The 18,290-nt window shown below is 36.8% G+C and overlaps 1 protein-coding gene across 3 annotated transcripts in view; it reads left to right on the top strand.

Moving 5' to 3' along the window:
- LOC106870839 (uncharacterized) overlaps window positions 1-18,290 on the top strand; it is a 39,972-nt gene that overhangs the window by 10,936 nt on the left and 10,746 nt on the right. For 2 of the 3 annotated variants that reach the window (XM_052971780.1, XM_014917069.2), the window contains 9 exons: window positions 1,461-1,655; window positions 2,553-2,675; window positions 6,457-6,549; window positions 8,711-8,803; window positions 10,710-10,841; window positions 12,882-13,310; window positions 15,122-15,146; window positions 15,880-15,925; window positions 16,987-17,074. In XM_052971780.1, the coding sequence (XP_052827740.1) occupies window positions 1,461-1,655; window positions 2,553-2,675; window positions 6,457-6,549; window positions 8,711-8,803; window positions 10,710-10,841; window positions 12,882-13,310; window positions 15,122-15,146; window positions 15,880-15,925; window positions 16,987-17,074 (1,224 nt within the window). The remainder of the gene's footprint in view (window positions 1-1,460; window positions 1,656-2,552; window positions 2,676-6,456; window positions 6,550-8,710; window positions 8,804-10,709; window positions 10,842-12,881; window positions 13,311-15,121; window positions 15,147-15,879; window positions 15,926-16,986; window positions 17,075-18,290) is intronic. The other variant, XM_052971781.1, reaches the window with a different exon arrangement.

Here is an 18,290-nt window from a genome sequence, read left to right as displayed (position 1 = left end):
CACCCACACATATATTTATACACGCTTGCCCCCATCCACACATACACACTCACACACCCTTTCCACATACACATATGTGCTTGCACACCCGAGTTTGGCCAAGTCACTGTTACTATCTCCCTTTCACTCAGCCTCTTTCTTCCAGCTATTTCATCATGTTGAACCTTTGATTCCTACACATTTTTTTCTTTCTCTGTTGTTTTGTGTTTTCTCTCCTTTTTTTTGCTCTCAATTCTTTCTGTTGAAGAGCGTAGGCTTGAAACATCAAAGACTTTTCTATTCTTCCTGAGCATCAAACTAATACACCTGCTTGTTCCTTCATCTGTCTTTGTCTTTTGTTTTCTGTAAATTTGAACTATATATATATATTTATATAACCTTTTTGTTCAGTTTGAAATGATTTGTACAATCTTAATTCTAGTCTGGATATATTTTCATAATATAATATTTATGATTTGTTTTGAAAGTTTCAACATGACTATTATCCCTTTTCAGTTAAATCAAGCAATGATTGTTATTCACTGTGATGTCTACATCTTTAACTCTATTCACTTCTTTTTTCACTTCCTGATTTTACAAAACACTCACACAAAACTACATGTTTGTGTTGTTGAATTCTTTTTCTGTTTTGTGTTATTACTTCCGTTCATGTTAGTGTTGTTTAATACAGGAGTGTGTGATTGTATCAGACCATCTAAGACATTTTTGTTGTTTGAAAGAATAGGATATAATTATAAGGAGATTTGTTTGCAATTTCTAACATAACAAGGGACCATATCAAAGCTCTATCATGAAGTGAAATAATTCAACTAATTCAATTAATGAATAACATCAGTATTCATGGTTTCTAACTTAGGCAGATGGAGAAAAGAGGATTAATTGATACCATCAGCCCCAGTACTTCACTGGTACTTTATTTTATCAACCCTGAAAATATGAAAGACAAGTTGACCTTGGTGGGATTTGAACCAGGGACATAAAGTGTCAGAAGAAAAACCACAAAGCATTCTTATCAATAATCTAATGATTCTGACAATCCACTGCCCTCAGTACATCATTAATAATGCTATTTTAACAATAATGATTTTAACAACAGTCCTGTGACCAGATTTGTTCGATGGAAACTGAAAGAAGCTCATCATACACACACACACACACATTTGTAATGTATGTGTCTAATTAAACCTTGTTAGCCCTTTGACCCTCTACCTATCACATCTGCTGTAAGTAACTCATATCCACTCTCTGTACAAACAATTGTAATTCAATCTATTACAAACAGCAGCTAATTTTCCCTTATATTTCACCCAAGTGTCTTACATTAGGAAAGAACATACTGGCAGTGTATTTCTCACTCATTGATTGATAGTCTATGATTGATTAATGTCTCTGATTTAGAGTGAGTGATTTATTAACAATAGTTTATGTCTATTCTTCTGGTTTTATAATTTTTTTCTCAGATGCAAATGGAAAACATTGAAAAAAATCATACAAATAGAACAGTTCCTGTACATTCCTATGGAGGGGCACTACCTGATGAGGAAGAATATATACTTCTTGGAAATCAAGCAAAGTTTTCTGAAAATGTTGTCTACAAACAAAAGAAAAGAATGAACAATATGCTGAGCAAAAGTGCTGAAACTGAACATGATTTTGTAAGTGTTGAAAGAAGCAAGAACTGGGTTCTTTTAGCTTTTACTTGTTTCAGTCATTTGACTGTAGCCATGCTGGGGCACCACCTTGAAGGGTTTTAGTCAAACAAATTGACCCAAGGAATTTTCTTTTAAAGCCTGGTACTTATTCTATCAGTCTCTTTTGCTGAACTGCTATATTACAGGGACATAAACACACCCAACACCAGTTGTCAAGTGGTGGTGGAGAACAAACATAGATACGCACACACACACACACATACACAACAGGCTTCTTTCAGTTTCCATCTACCAAAGCCACTCACAAGGCTTTGGGTTTTGGTTGGCCTGAGGTTATAGTAGAAGACACTTGCCCAGGGTGCCACACAGTGGAACTGAACCTGGAACCATGTGGTAGGGAATCAAGCTTCTTACTACATAGCCACACCTGTGCCTATGCAAGTAATAATATTTTCATCTCACAGGTTGGTTATAATCTCTCTCTCCAAATCAGATTGAAAATGAAGGCTACCAATTGTATGATGGTGACAATCATTTACAACAGTCACACTATGTCAAGACAGAAACATAGACACACATATACATGCATACACTCACATGCACACATTATATACACAATGGGTTTCTTTTAGTTTCCATCTACAAAATCCACTCACAATGCTTTGGTTGGTCTGGTGCTATAGTAGAAAACTGTAGCCCAAAGTCCCATGCAGTAAAACTGAACCTGAAACCATGTGGTTGGGAAGTAAACTTCTTAACCACTCACTAATGCCTGCACATACACAGTCACTCTTTCTGTTGCTTGTTTTCTGCCATTTTCATAACTCTATTTACACATTACAGTTGTTATATTTTAGAAAATGTGTTTATAAATATTCAAAATTATTTGCATTTTTTTAGGACAAAAATGAAGACCAATATCCTGCTACAAAGGATCTAAAACCAGCCCCTGTTGTTGATACAAGCAAATTTACAAAATCGTCTAAGGCTATAATGTTGGACAATTTGAAATCAAATGAAAAGGTATTATTTATATCGTATTTTTCTATTAAAATCATTTGGTGTCTGTCTCTACTTCCTTCCATTTGTACAATACAGGTGCAGAAACGAACTAGCTGAAATAGCAAACTTACACATAATACATACTGAAACAGTGAGATAAATTGTATAATATATACTGAAAACTGATAGTACATCTACATTCCATTGTGTGTGTGTAGATTATAATTATTGTCTCCTCGCCATAACATTGCTTGATAATTGTAAACAAATGCTATCATCATACAAGTAGTGCCTTTTGGCCCGAGTCTTCTGCCTGGTTATGGGAAAATATTTCCTTACTTGAAAATAGGTGAAGGTCGCTGAAAGAAAGGGCATATGGCCATAGAAAATCCTGCCTCAACAAAATTCTGTATAACGCATGAAAGCATGGAAAAGTGGATGTAAAAATGATGGTGATGATATGTGTGCGTGTGTAGGTAATAATGAGTGGGTGCTGCAAAGTTCCTGGCTTTAAGGATATTGCAAAAGGCCTTGTTGGAGGTCCAACCTTCCAAGGTTTCTTTTCAGTGTTTAGAAAAGCTGAAGGAACGCTGCAATAAGTGTGTGGATCAAAAAGGGGAATACGTTGAATAAAATCATAATTAACTGATTCTCCTGTATTTTCTTTTACCCAAAGCCAGGAACTTTTCAGCACCCCTTGTATGTGTGTGTGTGTGTGTGTGTGTGTATACAAACACATATATATATGTATGTAGCTATGTATGTATGTTACCTGTTTTGTTCAGTTTCTTTCTCTCAAATCACTCACAAGGTATTGATCAGCTTGAGGCTACGGTAGAAGACATCTAAGGTACTGTGCAGTTGGTTCTAACCTGAAACTGCACGCTTGCAAACTTCTTGGCCACACAGTCATACCTGCATCTTTCTTTAACATTTGTTATGCTTTCTTTAAGAAGAACTGAGAGCAGACACCTTGCATTCCATTTCATCATTAGCATTACTGTTTAATGTCTATCTTCCATGCTTTACATGGTTAAGACAGTTTGATGGGTCCAAGAACTACATTGTGTTCTAGTGCCTGCTTTGGCACTGTTTGTATAGCTGACTTCCCTTCCTAATGTGAACAATTTTACAACATGTATTGGATGTATTTTTCATGCCACCAGCACCTTTACACTTCCATTTTATTCATAGCAGTATGTCCGTACATCTTTGTAATTAAATTTACATCATTATTAATCCTTTAGTATTCAAACCAGCCATATCTGGCCTGAAAATCCCACCTGTTTTATGTTCAAACTGACCAGATTGGACCTCTTACACCATCTCTACAATATTATTCTAAAAATAAACAATCACATCGTTGAAATCTTGAAGTTGTGAGATAATGCTTGATTGATTCAAAACAATATGAATAAATAAGTATTATGTTTGACAAAATAATCTGAATGCTAAAAGGTTAACGCAGATTTGACCATATTGGAAACTTAATGACAGCCTCTCTTTTTTCTCTCCAATATTTGCAAATCTTTGTTTTGTGAACTAGTTTCACATCTGCAGAAGCACTTGGCTGTTTTCTTCCTCCTTCCAACATTTATCTTCTCCCTTGTTATCATACCTATTTTTTCTTTGATCTTACGGCATACAAAGGGGATTACAGATAAAGGCAGCAGGTGTGTAGTGAACAATCATGCTGAGAAAGAAATCTCTGAGTTTGAGGTAATTATATAATGCAAAATAAGAAGAAACAGATCAGTATTTTCAGTGGAAGGTGGAATTGGTGGATTTGCAAACCAAATGACTTGTAATATTTAGTTATGTTCCTGTACATCATCATTTTAATCCTTTAGCATTCAGATTACTCTATCAAATATAACGCTTATTTATTTACATTTTTAAAAAAGTTAATCATGTATCATCTTGTAGTGTAGAGGTTTCAAAGCTATAATTGTTTATTTTTAGAATGACATTGTAAAATGCTGAATCTGGTCAATTTGAACATAAAGCAGGTAGAATATTTGGGTCAGATATGGCTGGTTTAAATGCTAAAGGGTTAATGTCCACTTTTTCATTCTTGTATGCATTGGGGATAGAATTTATTGAGACAGATTTTCTTTGGACAGATGCCCTTCTTATTGCCAACCCTTATCTGTCTCCATGTAAGGTAATATTTCCCTATGACCAGAGATGTTTCTGCATGTCTGACCATGAACAACACTGCTTGTATGACAGTGGCACTCATTTACAAGCGTCACATGATGTCAAGACAAGGAAATACACACACACACACAAATGCATACACACAGTAGGCTTCTTTGTTTCCAGTCTTGCTTGAGAAACATGTCTAACCATGGGAAAGCATTACTTTGCTTGGTAACAGTTGAGGGTTAGTGACAAGAAGAGCATAGGGCTGTAGAAAAAATATTTGCCTCTATGAATTCTGGGCTTTAAAAAATGAACATTGAAACAATCATAATGATTTACAATTGTAACTTCAATATTCTGAATAATGAATGTATTTAAATATTTTTATTATTGTTAGAAATATAACTCTATCTCTAACTGTTACCCTTCCTTACTATTATCCCTCACTTGATCTCTGTTTTATACTAATATGCATGTTACTGCCACCACTGTCTGTCTTTCATTACCTCTCCCTACTCTAATTTCCCCCTTCCTATTTTTGCTCTCTTTCCTCTCTCATTCTAATTCTTTTGTCATTCACTCTGTTTCCTAATAACACTGTTACCTTGGACAAATGAAAATGCTGTAAGGTAGTAAGGATTCTTAGCCTTGTTGGGAGCAAGGTAACCTCGTTCACCACCTTTACCCTATTTTTGCACCTCATGCTCTCTTCTTTCTCTAGTTCATCTTCTGTCATTGTGTTGTCTCCTATTCACCCTCTTAGTCGTATTACCTTGAAAGAGTAGGCATCTGTGAGTCTCAAGAGACCATGGATCTGTGCTCAAAGAAATTGTGTCAGCTGCTGATGGTGGTGCAGAGTCTCCTGTGGCTGTAGAGACCCACACAGGGTTGGCAATCGTGTATACAGCATCTGCATTTGAAGCAGCTCTCTGCCGGCACTACTGGTTTTTTCTTTTTGTCAACTGCGCTTTTCTTTGGTGGCAAGTTCCTCTTTCTCTTCCCCGCAATTCATCTTCTTTCATAGTATTTGTCTCCAGCATGGATGATCATTTACGACCCCCTCCTATCTCAGGACGTCCAGATCTATTGATTTCACATCTCTCTTGCAAATGTCCTTGAAGTGAAGATGAGGTCATCCTCATGCTCGTGTGCCAGTGGCCAATTCCCCATACAAGAGGTCTTTTGGAATCCTCCCATCTGGCATGCGATCTACATGACCAAGCCAGCACAGATGGCACTGCTGGAGCAGGGTGAATAAATTGGGTGTCTTGGTGTAGTTGAGGACTAGTGTTGGTGATGTGGTCAGTCCATTTGATATCCAAGATGTGTCTCAAATTATGAAGGTAGAAGACATTGAGACGCCACTTCTCTCAACTAGCCTTAAATGAACAGAGACAACATAAAGTAGCATGGACTCTTTAGTATTGCAGGATACACAGTAACCTCATTTGTGACAGTGCCATAATAAAATACATCTTGTACATATTGTATCATACTTGGCAAATATAGTTTGCTTGAGGTTGTGACAATCTATCTAGTGCTGGTACTGTGATCAGATACATCTAGTACACTCAGTAAAGTTAGTAATTTTTCTGTGAATCTGTGAATCCATCATGTTTAAACTCACAATCAATCATTTGATGTTCATATATTTAAGGGTGACGAGATAATGTGTCCAGAAAAATCACCAGTCAAGAAATCTGTAATGTTTGAAACTTCCTCACCAAAAAACCTTTCAGACAATGAAGAGGTTAATAAACTTTATTTATTTATTAATTTGTAAATTTGTAGAAACATAATTTCTTTATTGTTTCCTTCTCATGTTTGTATATAGGTGCAGGCATGGCTTGCTTCCCAACCACATGGTTCCAGGTTCAGTCCCACTGTGTGGCACCTTGGGCAAATGTCGCTCATTTTGTGATGTAGCAGGCCTCTTGACTAATTAGAGCACACCTTACATCCAACATCAATTCTCAGTGAAGACACTTGAAAATTGTTTTCTTCCATTTTCTTCATTTCTGTCACAAAATACACATGGAAAAGTGCTCAAAACCTTTCATTATGAGTAATAAAAGGATCAACCACACAGACAAGAACAAGAGGCATAAATTCTATAGGAATAAACATTCAAAAAATGCCAAAAAGAGGTAATTTGATGACTTTTCTTCTCCAAGTTTATCTGCTGCAGAACTCGGCTCATCAACCAAGATATGAAAACTCGAGGAAGAATATTGCTTGGATGGATATAGGTCAATAGATCTGAAGCTTTTATCATCCTTGATTAGTGTCTTCTCCTGCCTGAAATGTATAAGATATACAGTGTCGGTTGAGAGTGAAATGAAGCATGGTCTTGCGTTGAATTTCACCATCTGATGTGAACTTGACTGTAACTTTGCTCACGTTTTTCAGACATCTAAGCTGGGTGATGCAAGTCGACACTACTTAGTCAACTGTCAATTCATTATGGCAATGTCTGCTATGGGAAAATATTTCAAACAGGGTGGGAGATTTTGTGCAAATATGGACTCACCTCCAGCATCAGCAGAGCCGTCTTAGATTGCTCATCCCAACATCTTGCTGACAGAGACTAAAATAATTGCTGAGCAGAGTCACACTGCTGCTCAGGAAGCAGATATGGCCATGCTACAATAAGCTACAACACGCAAAGGATATTACTCAGGAAGCAAAAGATATAGCAAATTCTGATGATCTCCTTGTATCCTGTGATGGCTCATGGCAAAAGCGGGGTTTCTCCAGCAAGAATGAAATAGCAACAACATTGACTGTGCAAGGACCAGCTGGAGTCTCTAAAGTCATCGATGTAGAAGTAATGATGAATTACTGCACAGTGCCTGTAATATTGCTGGTGCAAAGAAAAGTAAAGAGCTAGAGAAATGGAAAACTGAACATGAACTTGTTTGTTCTAAAAACTACACTGGAGCTGCTGGGAATATGGAAACAGTGGGAATGCAGTATATCTTTGAACGGTCAGAAGCATTTCGGTCTGCAAGGTATGTTGGATACCTAGGGGATGGAGATTCCAAAGTATTCTCTGCTGTAGCCAATGCTGATCAAAATTGAAAAATATGAATGCTGTGGTCATGTGCAGAAGAGGATGGGGCTCAGACTGATGGACCTGGTACAGACAAATAGAGGAAAACCATTCACCAGTGATGATGGCAAAAAGTATACTGGTATTGGAGGTGTGGGTAGGCTCACACAGAAAGCCATCTTATCCATACGGGGTCATTATGGAACTGCCATCAGGAACCACCCTAATGACAAAGCTTCCATGAAGAGAGCCATGTGGGGAATTTTCAAGCACAGGTCCATGGACCATAGTGACTATGGTGACTGGTGTCCATCAAAAAAAGGTGGATGACAAATGTAATCCAAACAAAAACTCCCTGCCAAAATTTGTGCTGGATAAAATGAAGCCTGTGTTTGTAGCCTTATCTGAGGACAAACTCTTGGATAAGTGCCTGCATGGAGGAGCACAAAATAACAATGATTCTGATTCAGTAAAGATTAGAACAGTAAAACATTTTGTGTGTGTGTGTGAGTGTGTGCATATGTGTACATTTTTCAGAATGTTGTTTTCTTAAGAACTTAAAATTCATAAGATTAAAACTTAGTATTTTTTCTGTAAGCCTACCATGTTTAAATTCATGATTAGCTCTTTTGATACAGACGTACCCAAGACCACCCTGGTTTAATACAAACTTCTTGTTTTAAACTGATCTAAATTAAAACCTTCAATCATGATTTCACATTAATTTATGTTCCAAACACCAGCTTAGTAACGACAAAGTTATATTACTAAATTCCAAATTAATTGAAACAACAACAGTGTATGTTAAAAGAAATATGGTAACAAAAAGGGTTACTCATTTAATATTTATGTATTTAAGGTTGAACAAATAGTAAACTCAGTGAAATCGCCAGTCAAGAAATCTGTGATATCAGAAAATTCCTCACCAACAAAACATTCAGACAATCAGGAGGTTAGTAACCTTATTTTTAATCTCTCCTCTATCATATTTCTTACTCCCAGTTTACAACTGCTGAAAATTTCAGATCTAGAATTCAGCAGTGTGGTAGAGTTCTTTGATCTGGAAAGGATCTGTGTTCTTTCAGTTACGCATAGTTTACATTATTTTGATCTGTTGACCTATGGTGTGGATTTTTCAGCGATTTTCTAGTTTCCATTATTTACGTTATTTACATTTGACAGATATTTGTCCTGATCTTGTTTGTTGTTAACACAACGTTTTGGCTGATGTACTCTCCTTCATCAGGTGTCTTGGGGGAATTTTGAACCTGGGTTCTCATTCCTAAGGTATTTTTCTGATGTTATTATTCTTATCATTATGGTCACTGCCTGGAATCGAACTCGGAATCTTGGGGTTAGTAGCCCATGCTCTTAACCACTATGCCATATGACTGTGGGAATAATAATAATAGTAATAACATCAGAAAAATACCTTAGGAATGAGAACCCAGGTTCAAAATTACCCCCAGGACACCCGATAAAGGCTGGAGAGTACATCAGTTGAAACGTTGTGTTAACAACAAACAAGATCAGGAGAAATATCCATCAAATGTAAAGAATGTACATAATTCCTCATCTCTCAAATATAGAACTGTATTTTCCAGTTTATCATATGTAGTATGGTGTTCGCCTTCAAACCCCATACATGGCTAGCCAACTTAGTAGCTTTACTTTTGTCCTTGTGTTGAAATGAAGGTATGTGATTAGCATAGCGATTTTTGCTCACCTTTTCTCGCTTTTTCTCTTATCCTATTGTCCTATTTTTAGCTTGTTATGCCATGTGGGCAGTGCCTGAAGATTGTGCTAAGGCACCAGACATGTTAAAAATATTGTTGGTATATTTTCCTCACATGAAACTAATAGTAGCACAAAGAAACATATATTGTGTTTATTAAGTAATAATTATATACACACGTACACAATGCCTTGCATATTTATTTAGTCTTGATATGTTCCAGTAGATTCAAATGTGAATAAGCTAACCACTGTTGTGTTTGTCACAGAAGAACACCTTTTTTATGACAAATATGTGTTCATAACACACTCAGTTCATTAGCACATAAGATTCTTAGGACAGCCAGTGTTTTGACATCTTTATAGCTTGTCAGCCAGAAGCACCTTCAGACCTATGAATCTAACAAGAGCTGATGGTCTTATTTATAATTTCAGCTAACTGTTTGCTGATCCATGCTGATATCTGCTAACTTATAATAAATTGTCATGTGCACAGTGAACAAAGAGATTCAAAGTGATAACTTACATATTTATTCTTAATATTTCTGATAGATTTCAATGCGAATATACTAATCATTGTTGTATTCATCACAGGAGAACAGCTTGTCCTTTATGGCAGATATGTGTTTATAATGTATTCAATTCATTAGTACAAGGAATTCTGGGACAGCTGGTGTTTTGAACTGTTTATTGGGTGTACTCTTGAGTAAAAGAGATAATCTTCTTGCTAAGAATTCATGTTCTTTTTGTTTAGCAAAGTGAAAGGTGTATAGTATTAAATTTCTTTATAAAGTATTAAATTTTCTTTCATTTAATTATAAGTATTTAATATATATAGCTGCTATTTCAATCTAGCTGGATCTCATCAGTACGACTTGGTCAGAAATCTAGGTTTATTAAATGTAACATTATATTAAATTTAATTTTCAACACTATAAAAGGAGTGCAAGAGGAGTTGAAAAAAGAAGGAAGAAAGGAGAGAGAAGGGGAAATTCTTATGTAATTACATTTTTTAATGACAGGGACCAGAATTAACCAATTGAGAAACTAAATGTTCTTTTCACATTCATGTTTTTTCTATTCCTTAGTTTAGTTTTGTTTTGTTTTGTTTTTCCCCCCACCAGAAATTACTCGGATTGCTCTATAGATCTGGCTTAGGTCCGCCTAGAAGTTCTGCAATGAGGTTTACAGAATATCAGAAAAACTTCACAGTGAAGAAACCTTTAAAAACAGATTCTTTGGTACAAAAACCTAAGGTAACTTTTCCCTTGTTTCAACTTGTTCAACTATTTCATTGTTTTATAGCTTTTAAATAAATCATCATCATCATCATCAACAACATTATCATCATCATTATTATCATTATTGTTTTAACATCCACTTTTACATGCTTGCATGGGTCAGAGGCAGATTTTTCCTGTTGGCAACCCTCGCTTGTTTCCAAGCCAGGTAGTATTTTTCCCTGGCTGGATATGTTTATATGGAAGAGTGGAAATAAATGACACCACTTGTATGACATAGACTCTTGCTTACGACTCTGATGTGATGTCAAAATGAGGAAGCACAAACACATGTACACACATATATGTCACACATGCACACATCTAGGAAAGACTTCTTTCAGTTTCCATTTACCAAATCCGCTCATAAGGCTTTGGTCAACCTGAGGCGATAGCAGAAGTCACTTACCTAGGATGCCTTGCAGTTGGACAGAACCCAATGCCACATGGGTTGGGAAGCAAATTAATATGTGTAAAAAATGTGCCACTATGATATAAATGATAGCCTTCATTTGCAGTCACTTGTGAAAATGTCCAGCCATGGAGAAATAATACCTTCCTTGGAAACATGTAAGGGTTGGTGACAGGAGAGGCATCTGATAAAAGGAAAACCTGCCTCAACAAATCCCATCTGACCCATGTAAGCATGGACAAGCATCATTAGCATCATAATTTTAAGGGAGTGTCATTTTGTTTAAATCCTAATCCAATACCAGACTAATGCCAAAGTCAGTTATTTTTATAAATTCCTTCAAATTCTTGACTTATAAATTTTTTTTTTTCCTTTTCCTGGCTGAGTCTGGAGAAAGCGACAGTGCTCATAACCATTGTGCCATTAATTTTGCTCTGTTTAAATTGTTACAGGTCAAAACCTGCAGGAAAGACATGAATGGGGAGGTGATTCCAAAGGATTGACAATATTAGGGAGTAAGAATTGGACTTAGGGGTTGGTACTGGGCCAGAAAAATTAGATGCAACAAGAGAGATGAAGGGGTCAGGGGGTGCCTGAGTGGTGAAGGAATGAGACCAACCAGTTCCAAGAAGCAGAAGCAATATAGTAGCAATAGAAAAGACAGAAAGAGGAGACAACATGCCCATTAGTGATTGAATTCCAATCTGTTAAGTGGACCTTGTCTGGACACTATCCAAGATATCTGTGTGTGTGTGTAGTAGCAGCACCATCTAGCGGTCAGAACTCCATTTCAGGCCTCACTTGAATTTTATAGGATGTTGGGGACTGAAATATTTTTGCCCCTAAAGAGAAGGACCAGTTTGTGGAATGTGTTCTTAGCTATGGTAATTATGTGTTTTTACCCAGAGAAATCCTTAGTGACATTTAAAGTGACTATGAGGGTTCTAGCTGAATGCTGCACATGTTTACAGGAGTTGTGATACAGTGGTGTTTTCTTGATATGAATAGGGCTTGAAACACATAGCATATTACAGTTGGGTCTTTGACATCAGTGGAACCCAGTCATTGATATGCAAGCTTCTGGGTAGAATCACAATCAAGATTTTGGAGGTATAATTTTTAACAACTAGCAGCAGGTGTTATGCTCTACCCACATTACCTGGTAAAATGTTGTAGTGCACCTAAGTGCTGTATACAATAAGGTTGTTATCATTTTATTGTATTGCCCCTGGACTAGCTCTTGTGCGGGTGGCACATAAAATACACCATTTTGAGCATGGCCATTGCCAGTACCGCCTAACTGGCCTTTGTGCCGGTGGCACGTAAAAAGCACCCACTACACTCTCTGAGTGGTTGGCGTTAGGAAGGGCATCCAGCTGTAGAAACTCTGCCAAATCAGAATGGAGCCTGGTGTAGCCATCTGGTTTCACCAGTCCTCAGTCAAATCATCCAACCCATGCTAGCATGGAAAGCGGATGTTAAACGACGACGACGGCGGCATCAACCTGCTCACCTTTCACATGGAGAATTAAAATCTTTCAGATCAGTAGCAGTCGTAGTTTATAATCATATTACTTGTTTAATCCAATTCTTTTTTCATTCAGAACCTTTTTCACTCAGGCAGCCATTTTACTCAAGCCCCTTCTCAAAATGATTATGCAGTAAAACAGTCAGAGTATCAGAGGAACTTTTGCAGCCCACTACCTGAGAAAGATGTCTGCTCTAATACATCTACAGTAGAAAATGAATATTCCTGTGTGAAAAAAATAAAGCATCCACGTAGAAGCAGGTCAGTGAATTCTAAGAGAACTGAAAGGATAGGTGCATTGGCAAAATCAGTGTCAACTGAAGATGTATGCCCCAGCAAAAAGACATCCTCACAACCTGTTAAGAATAAAGAAAAATACATAAAGAAAAAGACATCCTCACAACCTGTTAAGACTACAGAAAGTTTGTCAACAAAATTAGAAACCAATGGACCAACATCATCAAAAAGAACTGAAGACAGTGACAAAACTGAGCCAAAACATAAGGTTGGTTGCTTAATCTAGCTGCTTTTCAATTTTACTCTGGAAAAACTTCCTCCTTTCCTCCTCCTTGTACCAGATAACATGAATAAAATATTATCTCTGGCTAAATATTGCAGTTAATTTGGCATTCTGTATCTGCATTAAGTATGACATGCAGTTCGATATTTGAAACTAATACTGCTTCTGATGCACATAACAAATTTTTATTCAGCTGCTTGGCTAAATGCAACATCAGTGATTTTTCAGCTACTGTCTTCCTATATTGATGATGATGGATTTTGTCTGCATGCAGTTGCCAGTGAGCACTTGCTACTGATGAAGCTACAAGTGACAGAAATGTGCATCTACCAATACCACCACTGTAGCCGGATAATTTTCACTTGCTACTGATTTATTTTAGTGTTATTTAACAGTGTATATTTATAAGAGGTGTTGTCTCAGGACAAATGCTGCTGTTAATTTGGCTTTTTGTGATGTATCTACACATTAATTATGATACACAGATAGATTGATATATATATCATCATCATCGTTTAACGTCCACTTTCCATGTTAGCATATGTTGGACGATTTGACTGAGGACTGGCGAACCAGATGGCTGCACCAGGCTCCAATCTGATCTATCTATCTATATATATATATATATATATATATGTATGTATGTATGTATGTATATACACACACACAATAGGCTTCTTTCTGTTTCCATCTACAAACCTACTCACATGGCTTCAGTTGGCCTGAGGTTATAAGCAGAAAACATTTTCTCAAGGTACCATGCATTGGGACTGAACCCAAAACCACATGGCTGGGAAGCAAACTTCTTAACCACCCAACCATGCCTGTCGTAATGTAATACTACTATAGTTTTAATATTACATGATATATTATGAAGTATCAAATCATAATTAAGATATTTAATATATACTCTAAATGTATTAGACAGTGCTACATGTAGAAGAAGGATAATCTTGAGCAATGAGCCCATGAAACAGTTTCAATTCCTAATTGAAACACTTTTACTTTGATACAGCTACTGTTGTTGTTGGCACTCCGTCACTTACGACGTCGAGGGTTCCAGTTGATCGAATCAACAGAACAGCCTGCTTGTGAAATTAATGTGCAAGTGGCTGAGCATTCCACAGACACGTGTACCCTTAACGTAGTTTTCGGGGATATTCAGCGTGACACAGTGTGACAAGGCTGGCCTTGTGAAATACAGGTACAACAGAAACAGGAAGAAAGAGTGAGAGAAAGTTGTGGTGGAAGAGTACAGCAGGGTTCGCCACCATCCCCTGCCAGAGCCTCATGGAGATTTAGGTGTTTTTGCTCAATAAACACTCACAACGCCCGGTCTGGGAATCGAAACTGCGATCTTATGACCTTGAGTCCGCTGTCCTAACCACTGGGCCATTGCGCCTCCACAATACAGCTACTAATACTCTTGGAAAAGGCATGGGCATTACATTGTTGTGCCTTATAAATGAAATATATATATTAGATAACATTACACTGTGATAGTATCATATTACAAGGTGGCAAGCAGGCACAATTGTTTCCACACTGTGAAAAATGCTTAGCAGTATTTCTTCCGACTTTACATTCTGTGTTCGAATGTTGCCAAGGTCAACTTTGCCTTTCATCCTTTCGAGGTTGATAAAATAAGTACCAATTGAACACTGGGGTTGATGTAATTGATTTATGCCGTACCAAAATTGCTGGCTTTGTGCCAAAATTTGAAGTCACTATGATCATGTCACGCGATTCTTTTCTTTTGTTTGTTACAAGTGAAAATGTATTTTTTATCTTTACAGATGAAAAGAGCCAAAAGTCTTGAATGTAAGAGATTTCTTTCTTAATTAAATATTCAATTAATTATAGTCATGTTTTTTTTGGTTTTTTTTTATCAAATTCTGTCAAAGAATGTCAAAGTTAGGTAACTACTTTTTCTATCTTAATTCCCTAATTTGTACCCTATTTCTTTTTTCTAAGCATTTATTCCCTTTTGTGGAGAGTGCATTTGTGGCTTTGATGTATCTGAGATGTTCTAATTGACACATTGCTCACCTAATGTTAGGGACCTATCATCATTATCCAGATCCTGAAAGAGCCAATTTCACGACACAAGGAGGTCATTGATGGAAGGTGGCATTTGAACTTAGAATGCAAAGTACCTGAACAGATGCTACAAGGCATCTTGTTGGATGTTCTAATGACTTTAGTTTCTAGGGTTAGATGCCCTTCTTAAGACCAGTCTCTTTACAGAATATACTGAGTACTTTTATTATAGCACCAGCACCTGTGAGGTTGCCTCATAGCTCTGACTGAGTGGGGCTACAGTAGAAGAAGGTAGCTTTATGCTTGGGGATGAGAGGTTAAAGTGTGAAAGAAGGAACCAGAATAGAAGAGATTTTTTGTTGGAGATGAGTTATATGTCTAATCACTTTATAATAGAGAAGATGTACCAAAATAAGAAATCATTAGGATTATCCAGATGTGGATATTTGACTGTTTAAATATGCTCACCTGTTTAAATATCCTCATGTGCGTTCTTGACAATTTTATTTTACAGCTGTTACTTCACATCCCGAACTCAAGAATGATAAAAGTCCCCCTGTGTGAGTAAAATGTCATTTGATTTTTTTCTATAAAAACTATTTATTGACTTTATTCCTTAACCCTTTAACATTTAAACCAGCCATATCCAACCAAAATAATCTATCTACTTCATATTTCAAACTGGCCAGATACAGCTTCTCACCCCTACAATATTATTCTAAAAATTAGCAATCACATCATTGAAATCTCAAAGCTACAAAATAAGGCATGACTAATTCATATCAATTTGAATAAATAAGCATTACACTTGACAGAAATCATCATCATCATCATCATCATCGTTTAACGTCCGCTTTCCATGCTAGCATGGGTTGGACAATTTGACTGAGGACTGGTGAAACCAGATGGCTACACCAGGCTTCAATCTGATTTGGCAGAGCTTCTACAGCTGGATGCCCTTCCTAACGTCAACCACTCCAAGAGTGTACTGGGTGCTTTTACGTGCCACCTGCACGAAGGCCAGTCAGGCGGTACTGGCAACGGCCATGCTCAAAATGGTGTATTTTATGTGCCACCCACACAAGAGCCAGTCCAGGGACACTGGCAACGATCTCACTCGAAAGTCCTTACACATGCTGCGGGCACAAGTACCAGAGAGGCGACGCTGGGCGCAGGTGCCATCACGAATCTGAATGCTAAAGGGTTATTTAATATAATTGTATTTTTGAAGAGTTGGTGCTCTTTGCTAATAAACTATTTCATTTGATCAAAATCTGGTGTTTATACCAAAGGAATCAGTGTTGTTTTCTTTTGATTTGAGATATTCATATTTATGTAACATGGAGAATTTGAAAAAACATGATTATTGTCCTTGGTTTATTTGATCACTGGCTCTACTTCATCTGGAGACTTACTGGTTCCTTGTATTCTCAAATTCCACTTTTTCTCTTGATTTATTTTCATATGGAAGTAATTTTTGTTCATACTTGAATTTATTTTTCATTTAAAATGAAATATTAAATATAAAAAAAATTTACACATGCTTTAAATACAATCCTTTATTATTATTATTATTATTATTATTATTATTATTGTTATTTTTATTATTGCTTTCCTTTAGAGTTTTAATGTCTGAATACCAGAAAAACTTCAACTCACCCTCAAAATTTGCTTATGTTAAAAATGCCTGGGTAAATAAGGACCCACAGGTAAAGTAGCCTTCTCTACTGTTAAATACTTCAATATGTTGGTGTATTTAATTTTTCTTGTATTATATAAGATCACAACTTTAGTATTAAAAACTATTTTCGTTTTAATGTCAAATTTGGAATACTTATTCCTTGACAAGATAATTAGATAAATTATTCTAATTAACCATTAATGTATCATCCATTTACACTGGTTTCAATTTTTGGCACAAGGCCAGCAATTTCAGGGGAGTGGGTAAATCAATTACATCAACCCCAGTACTCATTTGGTACTTATTTTATTGATCCCGAAAGGGTGAAAGACAAAATTGACCTCAGTGGAATTTGAACTCAAAACATGGAGATAGATGAAATGCCTAGTGGCATTTTTGTCTAGTGTCCTAATGATTCTACCAGCTCACCATCTTATATCATCTATTAATATTAGCAACTTGAGTAATTTCGAAAGTATACTTTTGTCACCATAAGTAATTTGATAAAAGTTAAATTATAATTATTTTATGTGCGCTATATTTCCTGATATTAGCCATGATGGCAAAAGTATATTAATATTATTGTAGCAATTATATTCATTTTGAACAGTTTGTTGTTGTTTACTTCCTCTCCTCCTCCTACTCCTCTGTCTCTATGATTCTTTCTCTGAGTATGTGTAGCATTCTTTTAGCCATTGCCTACCACCAAGCCTAGTATGTTCACTCATCATGCACCTCTTATGTTAACTCACTCTGTACCTCTTTTATTCTCTCTCTCTCTCTCTCTCCCCCATCTCTATACAATGTAAAGAATGACTGGAAACAACCAATATGTAAAGTGTGACCAACCAGCATCTCTATTGGCCATAGTTAATGGAGATACATATGTAATATGCATATCTTCATTAACTTCCTACCCATTTGAGACAGTTTGAGACAGAAACCACTGAGCCAGAAGGCTGTGACAAGCCCCAAATTCCAATGTCTGCTTTGGCATGCGCTTGCACACACACACACACATACACACACCTATATCATCATCATCATCATCGTTTAACGTCCGCTTTCCATGCTAGCATGGGTTGGACGATTTGACTGAGGACTGGTGAAACCGGATGGCAACACCAGGCTCCAATCTAATTTGGCAGAGTTTCTACAGCTGGATGCCCTTCCTAACGCCAACCACTCAGAGAGTGTAGTGGGTGCTTTTACGTGTCACCCGCACGAAAACGGCCACGCTCGAA

This window comes from Octopus bimaculoides, chromosome 11, assembly GCF_001194135.2.
Source record: "Octopus bimaculoides isolate UCB-OBI-ISO-001 chromosome 11, ASM119413v2, whole genome shotgun sequence".
Lineage (NCBI taxonomy): Eukaryota > Metazoa > Mollusca > Cephalopoda > Octopoda > Octopodidae > Octopus > Octopus bimaculoides.
Note: the sequence above shows the minus strand (reverse complement) of the source record. Positions and strands in the feature narration are given on the sequence as shown.